The sequence below is a fragment of the Ranitomeya variabilis genome, chromosome 8, assembly GCF_051348905.1.
Source record: "Ranitomeya variabilis isolate aRanVar5 chromosome 8, aRanVar5.hap1, whole genome shotgun sequence".
NCBI lineage: Eukaryota > Metazoa > Chordata > Amphibia > Anura > Dendrobatidae > Ranitomeya > Ranitomeya variabilis.
In genome coordinates, this window is record NC_135239.1 from 78194702 (window position 1) to 78213502 (window position 18801).

At 45.3% G+C, this 18801-nt stretch overlaps 1 protein-coding gene across 1 annotated transcript in view; it reads right to left on the reverse strand.

Annotated features, from left to right (window-relative positions):
• The window catches only part of LOC143788047 (pancreatic alpha-amylase-like), a 99007-nt gene extending 82340 nt beyond the window's left edge, over nucleotides 1-16667 (reverse strand). Inside the window, exon 1 of the mRNA XM_077277389.1 lies at nucleotides 16500-16667. Coding sequence (XP_077133504.1) covers nucleotides 16500-16667 — 168 coding nt within the window. The remainder of the gene's footprint in view (nucleotides 1-16499) is intronic.
• Between the last annotated feature and the right edge of the window lie 2134 nt (nucleotides 16668-18801).

Here is an 18801-nt window from a genome sequence, read left to right on the forward strand (position 1 = left end):
TTTAAATACTCCTCCACTCACCACCACCAAGTTGCCTGCCCGTGTATCCATGTAACCGCTGTAAAACTGCCATGAGCCTATTGTTTGTTATGTTAGGCCTTTGATAGCCTGTCTGCGGTCCCTACTTTAAATACTCCTCCACTCACCACCACCAAGTTGCCTGCCCGTGTATCCATGTAACCGCTGTAAAACTGCCATGAGCCTATTGTTTGTTATGTTAGGCCTTTGATAGCCTGTCTGCGGTCCCTACTTTAAATACTCCTCCACTCACCACCAAGCTGCCTGTGTATCCATGTAACCGCTGTAAAGCTGCCATGAGCCTATTGTTTGTTATTTTAGGCCTTTGAAGCCTGTCTGCGGTCCCTCCTTCCACTAGTCCTCCACTGACCAGACCACTGCTGCCCGTGTACCCCTGGAACCAATTATAAAGTGCCTACAGCCAGCCCATTTTCTTATGTTAGGCCTTTGAAGCCTGTCTGCGGTCCCTACTTTAAATACTCCTCCACTGACCACCAAGCTGCCTGCCCGTGTATCCATGTAACCGCTGTAAAACTGCCATGAGCCTATTGTTTGTTATGTTAGGCCTTTGATAGCCTGTCTGCGGTCCCTACTTTAAATACTCCTCCACTGACCACCAAGCTGCCTGCCCGTGTATCCATGTAACCGCTGTAAAACTGCCATGAGCCTATTGTTTGTTATGTTAGGCCTTTGATAGCCTGTCTGCGGTCCCTACTTTAAATACTCCTCCACTCACCACCACCAAGTTGCCTGCCCGTGTATCCATGTAACCGCTGTAAAACTGCCATGAGCCTATTGTTTGTTATGTTAGGCCTTTGATAGCCTGTCTGCGGTCCCTACTTTAAATACTCCTCCACTCACCACCACCAAGTTGCCTGCCCGTGTATCCATGTAACCGCTGTAAAACTGCCATGAGCCTATTGTTTGTTATGTTAGGCCTTTGATAGCCTGTCTGCGGTCCCTACTTTAAATACTCCTCCACTCACCACCACCAAGTTGCCTGCCCGTGTATCCATGTAACCGCTGTAAAACTGCCATGAGCCTATTGTTTGTTATGTTAGGCCTTTGATAGCCTGTCTGCGGTCCCTACTTTAAATACTCCTCCACTCACCACCAAGCTGCCTGTGTATCCATGTAACCGCTGTAAAACTGCAATGAGCCTATTGTTTGTTATTTTAGGCCTTTGATAGCCTGTCTGCGGCCCCTACTTGCAATACTCCTCCACTGACCACAATGCTGCCTGGAGTGCCTGCCTGTGTATCCATGTAACCGATGTAAAACTGCCATGACTGCCTACTGTTTGTTATTTTAGGCCTTTGATAGCCTGTCTGCAGCCCCTACTTGCAATACTCCTCCACTGACCACACCAATGCTGCCCGTGTACCCCTGGAACCTATTTAAAAGTTCATAGAGCCTAGTTATATATTTTATTTACTATTAATAAGGCCATGATGGACTACGCTGTACCACGCTACAAGCTAACCAGTCGACACTTCTTTTGCGAGAAAAGCCATCCCAACCCTCCACCAGCATGTAGAAGACCGCATTGTCCATGCACTCTGGCAATCTGTGAGTACAAAGGTGCACCTGACAACAGACGCATGGACCTGTAGGCATGGCCACGGAAGATTACGTGTCCATTACGGCGCAATGGGTTAATGTGGTGGATGCATGGTCCACAGGGGACAGCCTACTAAGTCTGTCTGCAGTCCCTAATTCAAATTGTCCTCCACTGTCTAAATCGGAGCTTCCACCTTCTGGCTTTCGGCCTATAGTATCAGAAATTAAACTGCATTTGGCCTTCAACTTTGGTTAGGGCCTACTAACGGCTTCTGCCCCTCCCTGGTGTTGCCCTCAACTAAATAAAGCTGAGCTTCAACCTTCTGCTCCAAATTACCATTTTGAAAAATGCAATAGGCTTTTCCGGCCTACTAAAGGTGTCTGTCTGTGTGCCCCTGCCTGGTGTTGTCCTCAACTAAATAAAGCTGAGCTTCAACCTTCCGGCTCTCATTAAGTGGTTTTAAAAAAAAAAAATGGTGGTTAGGGCCTACTAACGGCTTCTGCCCCTCCCTGGTGTTGTCCTCAACTAAATAAAGCTGAGCTTCAACCTTCCGGCTCTCATTAAGTGGTTTTAAAAAAAAAAAATGGTGGTTAGGGCCTACTAACGGCTTCTGCCCCTCCCTGGTGTTGCCCTCAACTAAATAAAGCTGAGCTTCAACCTTCTGCTCCAAATTACCATTTTGAAAAATGCAATAGGCTTTTCCGGCCTACTAAAGGTGTCTGTCTGTGTGCCACTGCCTGGTGTTGCCCTCAACTAAATAAAGCTGAGCTTCAACCTTCTGCTCCAAATTACCATTTTGAAAAATGCAATAGGCTTTTCCGGCCTACTAAAGGTGTCTGTCTGTGTGCCCCTGCCTGGTGTTGTCCTCAACTAAATAAAGCTGAGCTTCAACCTTCCGGCTCTCATTAAGTGGTTTAAAAAAAAAAAAATGGTGGTTAGGGCCTACTAACGGCTTCTGCCCCTCCCTGGTGTTGTCCTCAACTAAATAAAGCTGAGCTTCAACCTTCCGGCTCTCATTAAGTGGTTTTTAAAAAAAAACATGGTGGTTAGGGCCTACTAACGGCTTCTGCCCCTCCCTGGTGTTGTCCTCAACTAAATAAAGCTGAGCTTCAACCTTCCGGCTCTCATTAAGTGGTTTTAAAAAAAAAAATGGTGGTTAGGGCCTACTAACGGCTTCTGCCTCTCCCTGGTGTTGTCCTCAACTAAATAAAGCTGAGCTTCAACCTTCCGGCTCTCATTAAGTGGTTTTAAAAAAAAAAAAAAAGTGGTTAGGGCCTACTAACGGCTTCTGCCCCTCCCTGGTGTTGCCCTCAACTAAATAAAGCTGAGCTTCAACCTTCTGCTCCAAATTACCATTTTGAAAAATGCAATAGGCTTTTCCGGCCTACTAAAGGTGTCTGTCTGTGTGCCCCTGCCTGGTGTTGTCCTCAACTAAATAAAGCTGAGCTTCAACCTTCTGCTCCAAATTACCATTTTAAAAAATGCAATAGGCTTTTCCGGCCTACTAAAGGTGTCTGTCTGTGTGCCCCTGCCTGGTGTTGTCCTCAACTAAATAAAGCTGAGCTTCAACCTTCTGCTCCAAATTACCATTTTAAAAAATGCAATAGGCTTTTCCGGCCTACTAAAGGTGTCTGTCTGTGTGCCCCTGCCTGGTGTTGTCCTCAACTAAATAAAGCTGAGCTTCAACCTTCTGCTCCAAATTACCATTTTAAAAAATGCAATAGGCTTTTCCGGCCTACTAAAGGTGTCTGTCTGTGTGCCACTGCCTGGTGTTGCCCTCAACTAAATAAAGCTGAGCTTCAACCTTCTGCTCCAAATTACCATTTTGAAAAATGCAATAGGCTTTTCCGGCCTACTAAAGGTGTCTGTCTGTGTGCCCCTGCCTGGTGTTGTCCTCAACTAAATAAAGCTGAGCTTCAACCTTCTGCTCCAAATTACCATTTTAAAAAATGCAATAGGCTTTTCCGGCCTACTAAAGGTGTCTGTCTGTGTGCCCCTGCCTGGTGTTGTCCTCAACTAAATAAAGCTGAGCTTCAACCTTCTGCTCCAAATTACCATTTTAAAAAATGCAATAGGCTTTTCCGGCCTACTAAAGGTGTCTGTCTGTGTGCCCCTGCCTGGTGTTGTCCTCAACTAAATAAAGCTGAGCTTCAACCTTCTGCTCCAAATTACCATTTTAAAAAATGCAATAGGCTTTTCCGGCCTACTAAAGGTGTCTGTCTGTGTGCCACTGCCTGGTGTTGCCCTCAACTAAATAAAGCTGAGCTTCAACCTTCTGCTCCAAATTACCATTTTGAAAAATGCAATAGGCTTTTCCGGCCTACTAAAGGTGTCTGTCTGTGTGCCCCTGCCTGGTGTTGTCCTCAACTAAATAAAGCTGAGCTTCAACCTTCCGGCTCTCATTAAGTGGTTTAAAAAAAAAAAAATGGTGGTTAGGGCCTACTAACGGCTTCTGCCCCTCCCTGGTGTTGTCCTCAACTAAATAAAGCTGAGCTTCAACCTTCCGGCTCTCATTAAGTGGTTTTTAAAAAAAAAATGGTGGTTAGGGCCTACTAACGGCTTCTGCCCCTCCCTGGTGTTGTCCTCAACTAAATAAAGCTGAGCTTCAACCTTCCGGCTCTCATTAAGTGGTTTTAAAAAAAAAAATGGTGGTTAGGGCCTACTAACGGCTTCTGCCCCTCCCTGGTGTTGTCCTCAACTAAATAAAGCTGAGCTTCAACCTTCCGGCTCTCATTAAGTGGTTTTAAAAAAAAAAAATGGTGGTTAGGGCCTACTAACGGCTTCTGCCCCTCCCTGGTGTTGCCCTCAACTAAATAAAGCTGAGCTTCAACCTTCTGCTCCAAATTACCATTTTGAAAAATGCAATAGGCTTTTCCGGCCTACTAAAGGTGTCTGTCTGTGTGCCCCTGCCTGGTGTTGTCCTCAACTAAATAAAGCTGAGCTTCAACCTTCTGCTCCAAATTACCATTTTAAAAAATGCAATAGGCTTTTCCGGCCTACTAAAGGTGTCTGTCTGTGTGCCCCTGCCTGGTGTTGTCCTCAACTAAATAAAGCTGAGCTTCAACCTTCTGCTCCAAATTACCATTTTAAAAAATGCAATAGGCTTTTCCGGCCTACTAAAGGTGTCTGTCTGTGTGCCCCTGCCTGGTGTTGTCCTCAACTAAATAAAGCTGAGCTTCAACCTTCTGCTCCAAATTACCATTTTAAAAAATGCAATAGGCTTTTCCGGCCTACTAAAGGTGTCTGTCTGTGTGCCACTGCCTGGTGTTGCCCTCAACTAAATAAAGCTGAGCTTCAACCTTCTGCTCCAAATTACCATTTTGAAAAATGCAATAGGCTTTTCCGGCCTACTAAAGGTGTCTGTCTGTGTGCCCCTGCCTGGTGTTGTCCTCAACTAAATAAAGCTGAGCTTCAACCTTCTGCTCCAAATTACCATTTTAAAAAATGCAATAGGCTTTTCCGGCCTACTAAAGGTGTCTGTCTGTGTGCCCCTGCCTGGTGTTGTCCTCAACTAAATAAAGCTGAGCTTCAACCTTCTGCTCCAAATTACCATTTTAAAAAATGCAATAGGCTTTTCCGGCCTACTAAAGGTGTCTGTCTGTGTGCCCCTGCCTGGTGTTGTCCTCAACTAAATAAAGCTGAGCTTCAACCTTCTGCTCCAAATTACCATTTTAAAAAATGCAATAGGCTTTTCCGGCCTACTAAAGGTGTCTGTCTGTGTGCCACTGCCTGGTGTTGCCCTCAACTAAATAAAGCTGAGCTTCAACCTTCTGCTCCAAATTACCATTTTGAAAAATGCAATAGGCTTTTCCGGCCTACTAAAGGTGTCTGTCTGTGTGCCCCTGCCTGGTGTTGTCCTCAACTAAATAAAGCTGAGCTTCAACCTTCCGGCTCTCATTAAGTGGTTTTAAAAAAAAAAAATGGTGGTTAGGGCCTACTAATGGCTTCTGCCCCTCCCTGGTGTTGTCCTCAACTAAATAAAGCTGAGCTTCAACCTTCCGGCTCTCATTAAGTGGTTTTAAAAAAAAAAATGGTGGTTAGGGCCTACTAACGGCTTCTGCCCCTCCCTGGTGTTGTCCTCAACTAAATAAAGCTGAGCTTCAACCTTCCGGCTCTCATTAAGTGGTTTTTAAAAAAAAAATGGTGGTTAGGGCCTACTAACGGCTTCTGCCCCTCCCTGGTGTTGTCCTCAACTAAATAAAGCTGAGCTTCAACCTTCCGGCTCTCATTAAGTGGTTTTAAAAAAAAAAATGGTGGTTAGGGCCTACTAACGGCTTCTGCCCCTCCCTGGTGTTGTCCTCAACTAAATAAAGCTGAGCTTCAACCTTCCGGCTCTCATTAAGTGGTTTTAAAAAAAAAAATGGTGGTTAGGGCCTACTAACGGCTTCTGCCCCTCCCTGGTGTTGTCCTCAACTAAATAAAGCTGAGCTTCAACCTTCCGGCTCTCATTAAGTGGTTTTAAAAAAAAAAATGGTGGTTAGGGCCTACTAACGGCTTCTGCCCCTCCCTGGTGTTGTCCTCAACTAAATAAAGCTGAGCTTCAACCTTCCGGCTCTCATTAAGTGGTTTTAAAAAAAAAAATGGTGGTTAGGGCCTACTAACGGCTTCTGCCCCTCCCTGGTGTTGTCCTCAACTAAATAAAGCTGAGCTTCAACCTTCCGGCTCTCATTAAGTGGTTTTAAAAAAAAAAATGGTGGTTAGGGCCTACTAACGGCTTCTGCCCCTCCCTGGTGTTGTCCTCAACTAAATAAAGCTGAGCTTCAACCTTCCGGCTCTCATTAAGTGGTTTTAAAAAAAAAAATGGTGGTTAGGGCCTACTAACGGCTTCTGCCCCTCCCTGGTGTTGTCCTCAACTAAATAAAGCTGAGCTTCAACCTTCCGGCTCTCATTAAGTGGTTTTAAAAAAAAAAAATGGTGGTTAGGGCCTACTAACGGCTTCTGCCCCTCCCTGGTGTTGCCCTCAACTAAATAAAGCTGAGCTTCAACCTTCTGCTCCAAATTACCATTTTGAAAAATGCAATAGGCTTTTCCGGCCTACTAAAGGTGTCTGTCTGTGTGCCCCTGCCTGGTGTTGCCCTCAACTAAATAAAGCTGAGCTTCAACCTTCTGCTCCAAATTACCATTTTAAAAAATGCAATAGGCTTTTCCGGCCTACTAAAGGTGTCTGTCTGTGTGCCCCTGCCTGGTGTTGCCCTCAACTAAATAAAGCTGAGCTTCAACCTTCTGCTCCAAATTACCATTTTGAAAAATGCAATAGGCTTTTCCGGCCTACTAAAGGTGTCTGTCTGTGTGCCCCTGCCTGGTGTTGTCCTCAACTAAATAAAGCTGAGCTTCAACCTTCCGGCTCTCATTAAGTGGTTTTAAAAAAAAAAATGGTGGTTAGGGCCTACTAACGGCTTCTGCCCCTCCCTGGTGTTGCCCTCAACTAAATAAAGCTGAGCTTCAACCTTCTGCTCCAAATTACCATTTTAAAAAATGCAATAGGCTTTTCCGGCCTACTAAAGGTGTCTGCCCCTCCCTGGTGTTGTCCTCAACTGAACAAAGCTGAGCTTCCACATTCTGGCTTTCGCCCTATACTATCAGATATTAAACTGCATTTGGCCTACTAGTGTGGTTAGGCCCTTGAAACAGTGTCTGCTGCTCTTGGGTTTGCTACTCCACTGAACAAAGCAATGCCGCCTGTTTAGTCCTGTTACCAATTTTGAACTGCATGTAGCCTACTTTATTCTTTGGCCCTATATCTGTTTCCTCCTCATCCTGCCCATTGCCCAGCCACTGCTAAATGAGTCTGCTGGTACATTGACCTAGACCACTACATTCCCCTTGTACTCTACACAGCCAGAATCTGTCCCTGCTGAAAGTAAGGTTCCCCTTCCCGCATGTTATACCACCTTACACAGGGACAAAGAGGAAGGTGCAGATGAAAGTGCAGGTTCCTTCATCAGGTGGGGGGGCATACTCGTTGGCGACGTCACTGGCACAGGGCCCCTCAGAGTACGCAAAAGTGTCGCTGCTGGTGGGAGGCGCCCCCGCCATGCAAACACACCGCCGTACTTTGAGGGGCCCTGTGCCAGTGGCAATGCGAACGAGTGGGCCCCCCCCTGCTTGCTCAGGATCACAGCACTTGCAACTTTTAAATACTTACCTTTCCCTGCAACACCGCCGTGACGTAGTCCGCATTTCCTGGGCCCACGAAAAACTTGAGCCAGCCCTACTCCCCCCACAACTTTCCCCCAATTCCCTATGCCCAACTATTATTATACAGTTAATTAAGATTGGCAAGCTTCAGAAACAAGAATGGATGTTTTTGGCATTAAAATGGGCACTGTAGGTGTTTTCCTGGCCTCCACTCACTGCCGACTATGCTTCCCCATTGACTTGCATTGGGTTTCGTGTTTCGGTCGATCCCCGACTTTTAGCGATAATCGGCCGACTGCACTCGACTCGACTCTGGACAAAATCGGGTTTCCCAAAACCCTACTCGATCTTAAAAAAATGAAAGTCGCTCAACCCTATTCATGTCTGCAGCAAGCATAGCCACTCTGAGGTAAAGGGGAAAAAGAAAAAAAAAAAAAAAAAACTCAGAATCTTCTTTCTTATAATCCCTCTTCTGCAATGCATTAAACATTTAATACTGGCCTGGCAAACTGTTGTTACCCCAATGGCGAGGGTCTCAGAGGAACGTGGAAGTCTGCAGAATACAAAAATCCAGCTCATAGGGCAGTGGTAACTGGGTTGACCATATATCTACTCCTAACGCCAACACTAGAAGTAGCCGGGGATCATTCCTACGTTGATTCTAGATGACACGCGCCAGCCGGAGAATCTAGCTACCCCTAGTAGAGGAAAACAAAGACCTTTCTTGCCTCCAGAGAAGGGAACCCCAAAGCTGGATAGAAGCCCCCCACAAATAATGACGGTGAGGTAAGAGGAAATGACAAACACAGAAATGAACCAGGTTTAGCACAGAGAGGCCCGCTTACTGATAGCAGAATAAAGAAAGGTAACTTATATGGTCAACAAAAACCCTATCAAAATCCACACTGGAAATTCAAGAACCCCCGAACCGTCTAACGGTCCGGGGGGAGAACACCAGCCCCCTAGAGCTTCCAGCAAAGGTCAGGATATAGATTTGGAACAAGCTGGACAAAAATACAAAACCAAAACAAATAGCAAAAAGCAAAAGGCAGACTTAGCTGATATAACTGGAACCAGGATCAGTAGACAAGAGCACAGCAGACTAGCTCTGATAACTACGTTGCCAGGCATTGAACTGAAGGTCCAGGGAGCTTATATAGCAACACCCCTAACTAACGACCCAGGTGCGGATAAAAGGAATGACAGAAAAACCAGAGTCAAAAAACTAGTAACCACTAGAGGGAGCAAAAAGCAAATTCACAACAGGTTCCGCATTAAAAATATACTCATCCCCATCATCCTCCTCGTCTTCCACCTCCTCTTCGCCCGCTACCTCGTCCTGTACACTGCCCTGACCAGACAATGGCTGACTGTCATCAAGGCTTTCCTCTTCCTCTGGTGCAGACGCCTGCTCCTTTATGTGCGTCAAACTTTGCATCAGCAGACGCATTAGGGGGATGCTCATGCTTATTACGGCGTTGTCTGCACTAACCAGCCGTGTGCATTCCTCAAAACACTGAAGGACTTGACACATGTCTTGTATCTTAGACCACTGCACACCTGACAACTCCATGTCTGCCATCCTACTGCCTGCCCGTGTATCCTCCCACAAATAAATAACAGCACGCCTCTGTTGGCACAGTCTCTGAAGCATGTGCAGTGTTGAGTTCCACCTTGTTGCAACGTCTATGATGAGGCGATGCTGGGGAAGGTTCAAAGACCGCTGATAGGTCTGCATACGGCTGGCGTGTACAGGCGAACGTCGGATATGTGAGCAAAGTGCACGCACTTTGAGGAGCAGGTCGGAGAACCCAGGATAAGTTTTCAATAAGCACTGCACCACCAGGTTTAAGGTGTGAGCCAGGCAAGGAATGTGTTTCAGTTGGGAAAGGGAGATGGCAGCCATGAAATTCCTTCCGTTATCACTAACTACCTTGCCTGCCTCAAGATCTACTGTGCCCAGCCACGACTGCGTTTCTTGCAGTTGCAAGAACTCGGACAGAACTTCCGCGGTGTGTCTGTTGTCGCCCAAACACTTCATAGCCAATACAGCCTGCTGACGCTTGCCAGTAGCTGGCCCATAATGGGACAACTGGTGTGCAACAGTGTCATCTGCCGATGGAGTGGTTGGCCGACTGCGGTCTGTGGAAGAGCTGTAGCTTCTGCAGGAGGACGAGGAGGAGGAGGAGGAGGGGGTGCGAACGCCTACAGCCAACTGTTTCCTAGACCGTGGGCTAGGCACAACTGTCCCGAAATTGATGTCCCCTGTGGACCCTGCATCCACCACATTCACCCAGTGTGCCGTGATGGACACATAATGTCCCTGGCCATGCCTACTGGTCCATGCATCTGTAGTCAGGTGCACCTTTGTACTCACAGATTGCCTGAGTGCATGGACGATGCGCTGTTTAACATGCTGGTGCAGGGCTGGGATGGCTTTTCTGGAAAAAAAGTGTCGACTGGGTAGCTCGTATCGTGGTTCAGCGTACTCCATCAGGGCTTTGAAAGCTTCGCTTTCAACTAACCGGTAGGGCATCATCTCTAACGAGATTAGTCTAGCTATGTGGGCGTTAAAACCCTGTGTAGGCGGATGCGAGGATAAGTACTTCCTTTTTCTAACCAGAGTCTCATGTAGTGTGAGCTGAACTGGAGAGATGGAGATCGTGGAACTTGCGGGTGTGCCGGTGGACATGGCAGACTGAGAGACGGTTGGAGACGGTATTGTTTCCGCCGGTGCCCTAGATGCAATATTTCCGCCTACAAAACTGGTGATTCCCTGACCCTGACTGCTTTTGACTGGCAAAGAAACCTGCACAGATACTGCCGGTGGTGCGGAAAATGGTGGCCTTACAGTGACGGAAGGGATGTTGCGTTGATGACTAGCTTCATTGGCCGAGGGTGCTACAACCTTAAGGGACGTTTGGTAGTTAGTCCAGGCTTGAAAATGCATGGTGGTTAAGTGTCTATGCATGCAACTAGTATTGAGACTTTTCAGATTCTGACCTCTGCTTAAGCTAGTAGAACATTTTTGACAGATGACTTTGCGCTGATCAATTGGATGTTGTTTAAAAAAATGCCAGACTGCACTCTTCCTAGCATCGGATCCCTTTTAAGGGATTGCAGACTGAGCTTTAACCGGATGGCAACGCTGTGCTTCAACAGGTTTTGGCTTTGACACGCGTTTTGGGCCAGATAGGGGCCCGGCAGATGGAACCTGTTGCGATGTTGATGCCTGCTGCGGCCCCTCCTCCACCTCCGCTTCTGAACTACTGCTGCCTGCACCCTGTTCCCCCAATGGCTGCCAATCGGGGTCAACAACCGGGTCATCTATTACCTCCTCTTCGAGCTCGTGTGCAACTTCGTCTGTGTCACTGTGTCGGTCTGTGGTATAGCGTTCGTGGCGGGGCAACATAGTCTCATCAGGGTCTGATTGTGGATCTGTACCCTGAGAGGGCAATGTGGTGGTCTGAGTCAAAGGAGCAGCATAGTACTCTGGCTGTGGCTGTGCATCAGTGCACTCCATGTCAGAATCTACTTGTAATGGGCATGGCCTGTTAAGTGTTTCACTTTCTAAGCCAGGGACGGTATGTGTAAAGAGCTCCATGGAGTGACCCGTTGTGTTGCCTGCTGCATCCTTCTCTCTTGTTGTAGTTTTTGCTGAGGAGGACAAGGAAGCGACTTGTCCCTGACCGTGAACATCCACAAGCGACGCGCTGCTTTTACATTTACCAGTTTCAGAAGAGGAGGCAAAAGAGCTAGAGGCTGAGTCTGCAATGTAAGCCAAAACTTGCTGTTGCTGCTCCGGCTTTAAAAGCGTTTTTCCTACTCCCAGAAAAGAGAGCGTTCGAGGCCTTGTGTAGCCAGACGACGAAACTTGCTCCACAGCTCCAGACTTAGGTGGAATATTTTTATCCCCACGACCACCTGATGCTCCACTACCACTACCATCATTACCAGCTGACAATGAACGCCCACGGCCACGACCTCTTGCACCAGACTTCCTCATTGTTTTAAAAAATTAACCAAAGTAACTTTATTTGTTGCTGTCAAACAACTTACACGGTGAGCTATAACTTCAGTATGATTTCTATATCCCTTAACAGGTTGGTGAGACCACAAGGAAAATCAGGCACAATGTTACACACTCTGTTTTCTGTGGCACAAAATCACAGAGATGACACCCACGCAGGACTGTCACTCAAGCACTAATGTCAATATTATTCTCCCACCTAATTTTTTATTTTTTTTTCTCAGGGAGACTTTAGAAACCAAATAAGATAAAATGTTTTTTTCAGGGACAATTTAGAAACCAAATACTAATAAAAAAAATAAAAAAATAAAATAGCCTTTCTATGGCCCACAATTAGAGAGAGAGAGGTGGCACACCCAGGAGTCAAGACTGGCACACAAGCTGAAAGGGCAATATTACTCTCCCACTGTTTTTTTATGTATTTTTTTTTTTCAGGGAGACTTTAGAAACCAAATAATATTAAACAAAGCAAAAAAATAAATAGGCTTTCTATGGCCCACAATTAGAGAGAGAGAGGTGGCACACCCAGGAGTCAAGACTGGCACACAAGCTGAAAGGGCAATATTACTCTCCCACTGTTTTTTTATGTATTTTTTTTTTTCAGGGAGACTTTAGAAACCAAATAATATTAAAAAAAGCAAAAAAATAAATAGGCTTTCTATGGCCCACAATTAGAGAGAGAGAGGTGGCACACCCAGGAGTCAAGACTGGCACACAAGCTGAAAGGGCAATATTACTCTCCCACTGTTTTTTTATGTATTTTTTTTTTTCAGGGAGACTTTAGAAACCAAATAATATTAAAAAAGCAAAAAAATAAATAGGCTTTCTATGGCCCACAATTAGAGAGAGAGAGGTGGCACACCCAGGAGTCAAGACTGGCACACAAGCTGAAAGGGCAATATTACTCTCCCACTGTTTTTTTATGTATTTTTTTTTTTCAGGGAGACTTTAGAAACCAAATAATATTAAACAAAGCAAAAAAATAAATAGGCTTTCTATGGCCCACAATTAGAGAGAGAGAGGTGGCACACCCAGGAGTCAAGACTGGCACACAAGCTGAAAGGGCAATATTACTCTCCCACTGTTTTTTTATGTATTTTTTTTTTCAGGGAGACTTTAGAAACCAAATAATATTAAACAAAGCAAAAAAATAAATAGGCTTTCTATGGCCCACAATTAGAGAGAGAGAGGTGGCACACCCAGGAGTCAAGACTGGCACACAAGCTGAAAGGGCAATATTACTCTCCCACTGTTTTTTTATGTTTTTTTTTTTTTTTCAGGGAGACTTTAGAAACCAAATAATATTAAAAAAAGCAAAAAAATAAATAGGCTTTCTATGGCCCACAATTAGAGAGAGAGAGAGGTGGCACACCCAGGAGTCAAGACTGGCACACAAGCTGAAAGGGCAATATTACTCTCCCACTGTTTTTTTATGTATTTTTTTTTTTTCAGGGAGACTTTAGAAACCAAATAATATTAAAAAAAGCAAAAAAATAAATAGGCTTTCTATGGCCCACAATTAGAGAGAGAGAGGTGGCACACCCAGGAGTCAAGACTGGCACACAAGCTGAAAGGGCAATATTACCCTGACTGAGGCCAATATTTTTCTCCCACTGATTGATGTAGTGTTTTTGTGTTGAGGTAGATTTTAGAACACAAATCAAGGAAAAAAATAAATAGGCTTTCTATGGCCCACTCAGTGAGAGATGGCACACACAGGGATGGCACTGTAGCAGAAATGCCAATCTTAATCTTCCACAAAAAAAAACAAAAAAAAAACAGGGACTGTCCTACAATTACTATCTCCCTGCAGTAATGTAAGCCAGGTATGGCAGGCAGCAATAGGAGTGGACTGATGCACAAATTAAATAAAAAGTGTGGACAAACAAAAAAGATAGCTGTGCAGAAAGGAAGGAACAAGAGGATATGTGCTTTGAAAAAAGCAGTTGGTTTGCACAGCGGCGTACACACAGCAATACAGCTATCACGGAGCCTTCTAGGGCAGCCCAATGAGCTACAGCGCTGAGGGAAAAAAAAAATGTAGCTTCCAGTGTCCCTGCACACCGAAGGTGGTGTTGGACAGTGGAAATCGCTACAGCACAAGCGGTTTGGTGGTTAGTGGACCCTGCCTAACGCTATCCCTGCTTCTGACGAAGCGGCAGCAACCTCTCCCTAAGCTCAGATCAGCAGCAGTAAGATGGCGGTCGGCGGGAACGCCCCTTTATAGCCCCTGTGACGCCGCAGACAGCAAGCCAATCACTGCAATGCCCTTCTCTAAGATGGTGGGGACCAGGACCTATGTCATCACGCTGCCCACACTCTGCGTTCACCTTCATTGGCTGAGAAATGGCGCTTTTCGCGTCATTGAAACGCGACTTTGGCACAAAAGTCGCGTACCGCATGGCCGACAAGCACAGGGGTCGGATCGGGTTTCATGAGACGCCGACTTAGCCAAAAGTCGGCGACTTTTGAAAATGAACGACCCGTTTCGCTCAACCCTACTCACCGTCCGTCGGCCCCTCGGATCCAGAAACGGCCTTTCCCGCTCCTCACGACGCTCCGGTGACCGCTCCATGCATTGCAGTCTCACGAGATGATTACGTAGCGGTCTCGCGAGACCACTACGTCATCATCTCGCGAGACCGCAATGAAATCTTGGTACCGGAGCGCGCGAGGAGCATCGGTAAACGCTTTGCCTGGATGCGGGTCCAAAGGAAGGTGAGTATATAACTATTTTTTATTTTAATTCTTTTTTTTAACAGGGATATGATGCCCACATTGCTGTATACTGTGTGGGCTGTGCAATATACTATGTGAGCTGTGCAATATAATATGTGGGCTGTGCAATTTACTACGTGGGCTGTGCAATGTACTACATGGGCTGTGCAATGTACTGCGTGGGCTGTGCAATATACTACGTGGCCTGTGCAATATACTACGTGGGCTGTGCAATATACTACGTGGGCTGTGCTATATACTACGTGGGCTGTGCAATATACTACTTGGGCTGTGCAATGTACTACGTGGGCTGTGCAATATGCTGCATGGGCTGTGCTATATACTACGTGGGCTGTGCAATATACTACGTGGGCTGTGCAATACACTACGTGGCCTGTATTATACACTATGTGGCCTGTGTTATACACTACATGGGCTGTGTTATATACTGCGTGCGTGAGCTGTTATATACTACGTGAGCTATGTTATATGCTACGTGGGCTGTTATAAACTACGTGGCTGTGTTATATGCTATGTGGGCTGTTATACACTTCGTGGGCTGTGCTATATACTACGTGGCTGTGCTATGTACTCCATGGGTTGTGTTATATAGTACATGGCTGTGCTATGTACTCTGTGGGCTGTGCTATATACTACGTTGCTGTGCTGTATACTACGTGGCTGTGCTATATACTCCGTGGGCTGTGTTATATACTATGTGGCTGTGCTATATACTCCGTGGGCTGTGTTATATACTATGTGGCTGTGCTATATACTCTGTGGGCTGTGCTATATACTCTGTGGGCTGTGCTATATACTCCATGGGCTGTGCTATATACTACGTGGCTGTGCTATATACTACGTGGCTGTGCTATATACTACGTGGCTGTGCTATTTACTATGTGGGCTGTTATATACTACATGGCCAGCTGCGAGCAATCAGCGACAGGCGCAGTCCAGCTGCGAATTGGCGTGGGATTTGAACCACGCTTCGCTAATTGGTCACGGCCGGCTGAATCCTGTGTATTCAATGTATTATTCTAAAATCTTCATAAATAAACTACATACATATTCTAGAATACCCGATGCGTTAGAATCGGGCTACCATCTAGTATATCATAAAAGTACAACTGGAAAATTATATATTTGTAATTACTCAGCATGTAGGTAAAAATAATGATGTTTTTAGCTATACTTCCATTGTAGTAGAACACAACTGTAATGTCGGAGCCTCTGCATCCCCTTTCCCGGCAGAGGCGCCGACATTCTCACTGCCACAGCCTGGCATCTCCCTCTACACCTTCTCCTGCCCTGTCCTCGGCCTCTCTCCCCCAGTAGAGATTCCGAGTAACTCACCTCCGTGATCCCGCATCCTGCCCCCATCATCGTGTGGCTGCCCGAGGTCTGTGTACTACCTGCAGATTCCCAGGCACAGTACTTAGGGTGCGCACGCGGTCCCAGCCTCTTAAAGGGACAGTGTACGCCATCCTAAAGTGGCTATGGAGCACTAATTAAAGCACCTCCACCAGATGAGAGGTGCCTGTGCAATGTTGTGTATTCCTAAACATCCAACCATCTGCAACCGTGGTCTTCTTACTCCGCCTGCCTGCATCTATTGGACATTCCCTCGGGCCACCCCAGTTACCCGTTCCTAGGGGGTCAGCTTCCATCTACCCAAGGTTAGTCCTGGAGTAGCACCTGGAACATCTCCCTTGTCTCTCCTCAGGTCTTGCTGTCATATGCTGCTACGTATCCATGGTAAGATTGGGGGAGGCTCCTAGTCACACCCCTCCAGGTCTTCCTTGGGCTCTGGCACAATGGTTCCACCAGCCAGCCCGTTACAACAACATTGCATCAACCATGTTTGATATGTGAGAGTAGAATGACCAACTTTGTTCCATTGTAGAAATAAGCTGTATTGTAAAAATCTAATGGCGCTAAACTGTTAATATTCCTTACAACAATGTCCTGAGGGCAGTAAAAACAATTCTTCATTGCCAGTGTATACAAGTATGAGGGTTTTGCTGCACATACCTGAACTCCTGCAAACCCATTGGGTCCAAGATACCTCTCACATTCTTCAGCAATATCAGCCCAACGCCATTCAAACAGATGGACCATAGAAGTTCTGCCTGATTTATAGTTTGGGTTATACTGGGCAGAGCAGAGCCCAGAAACCAAAAGTAGAAGAAGAAGCTTCATTTTGAGTTCTGCTGCAGGCTACAAACAAGATTCTTGCTATTTATACCGTAAAGTTGAAAACGTTTGCCACGTGTCAACGAGCACTTGGAGACTGCAGGTGACAGCACAAAAAAATTCTCACCGTTATATAAGGGTAAATTCATATAACATCATAAGCAAGTCACCTTGAGGAGGTTTATCTTTGTATCTAATAACCTCTTACATAAGAAACAAATTATGGAATTAAAGCATAGAGGAATTTTTCTATTTTTACCACATTACATTTTTTTTTTTTTAGAGACGTGGTTGTATTTTTTAATATATAGTGATACACATAACTTAATGTTTTTATAAATTCTTTATATGGGGAATGCAAAAAATACAGCTATAAAGTCATTAATTTTACATTTTAAATATTGCACTGTGCAGTTTGACTATAAAAATAACTATATATATATATATATATATATATATATTTATTTACGGATTTGGGGTAGATCTATTATCATGACAACTAGAACAATACTATATATGTTTTTTAAGTAACATTTATGATGGCATCGATGACAGTACTGCTGGTCACTGACCCTGCTCTCAGATCAGCTGACTCCTCAGTGGTTCTCAGCCTGGACAGTTGCATCTTGGCGCCGTCCAGGTTGAAAACTAATTATCCCCAGACGTGGAATACGGCGTGGCACAGAACGGACAGGTGAGGGTTAGTGTTGTTTTTATATTTATTTATTTATTTATTTTACCGGAGATATTGGCTTCAGTGGAATGGGTGTTAGGTGAGTTTGTTATTTTTAAATAAAAAAAGTGAAAGTGTGTTTTTTCATTTCAAATAAAATACTTTATTCTAGTTGTGTGTTTATTTACAATACAACTAAAGGATTATTAATGGAGAAGTGTCTTAGGCAAATAGTGAAAAACTGATGCGACGGATCTGTTTTTCACCTACAGTGACTTCCTGCTTGAGACAGATTTTCCTGAATGCAAAATGCATGATTTCTGTTAAAAACTGGATCCGGTCGCCAGATTCGACCATTTATACCTGCGTTTCATATGTTTTTGGCCGGATCAGTCGTTGTGGTTTTCCGCCGGACAGAAAAAACGTTGCTCTGGACGTTTTCTCCGTTCGCCAAAAAACTAATTTTTGACGGATCTGGCAAAAAAGGATGAAATGTTGGGACATCAGGTGCAGTCCGGCACTAATACAACTCTATGAGAAAAAAAACAGATTAGGCGGAAAAAAAACGGATCCGTTTTTTTAAAAATTCGCCGGATTGTGCCTGATGCAAAAAACCTGATGTGTGAAAGTAGCCTTATAGACACCTCTCCATTACTAAGCCATAGGCTTTGAGCTCACTGGACAATACAAAGGTGACAACAACCCTACAAATATGAACCGCACTTGCCACCGCCACAGGGTAAGTAGAAAGAGCCAGGCAAAGAGCTAGAATTGGTGCATCTAATAAATACGCTTTTTCTTGGGCAGCTGTGGGCTGCTATTTCTGGCTAGAGGCCAAGATCTATGGCCCATTCCCAACTTGAGAATGCCAGCCCTCAGCTGTGTTTTAGCTTAGCTGGTTGTCAAAAATGGGGAGGACCCTACGTCGTTTGTTTTAATTATTTATTTTAATAATTTAAATATAGTGTGGGGACACCATTATTCTTGATAACCTGACTTGCTAATGCTGACAGCTGAGGGTTGCAGCCCGCAGCTGTCAGTTTTGTCTGGCTGGTTATCAAAAATAAAGGGGAACCCACCCATTTTTTTCTTTTTAACTTATTTATTTAGAGCATAGGCGCCGGCTAATGAATACTCCCATCAGCTGCTGCCTGCTCTTGCCGTTATTAGCGGCAGCAGGCATAGGCTGATGGGAGTAGTAGTCCCATCAGCCAACACCTGTGACAAGAGATAAATATTTTACCTCCAGTCACATCTGTGGGCTCACGCTGTCATCTGACAGCATGATTAACAACAGCGATTTGACCGGTGGTATTAATCTTACTGCCGATTGGAGACACCAGTGTTTTGGGTGCTGAACCCAAACAGTAACATGGACTTCCTGGTGAAGTCAGTGCTCGGGGTCCGTGCCCCAACAGTAGGTGTTTAGTATGGACCCCGAACTTTACTGTTCGAGTATGCCCATCT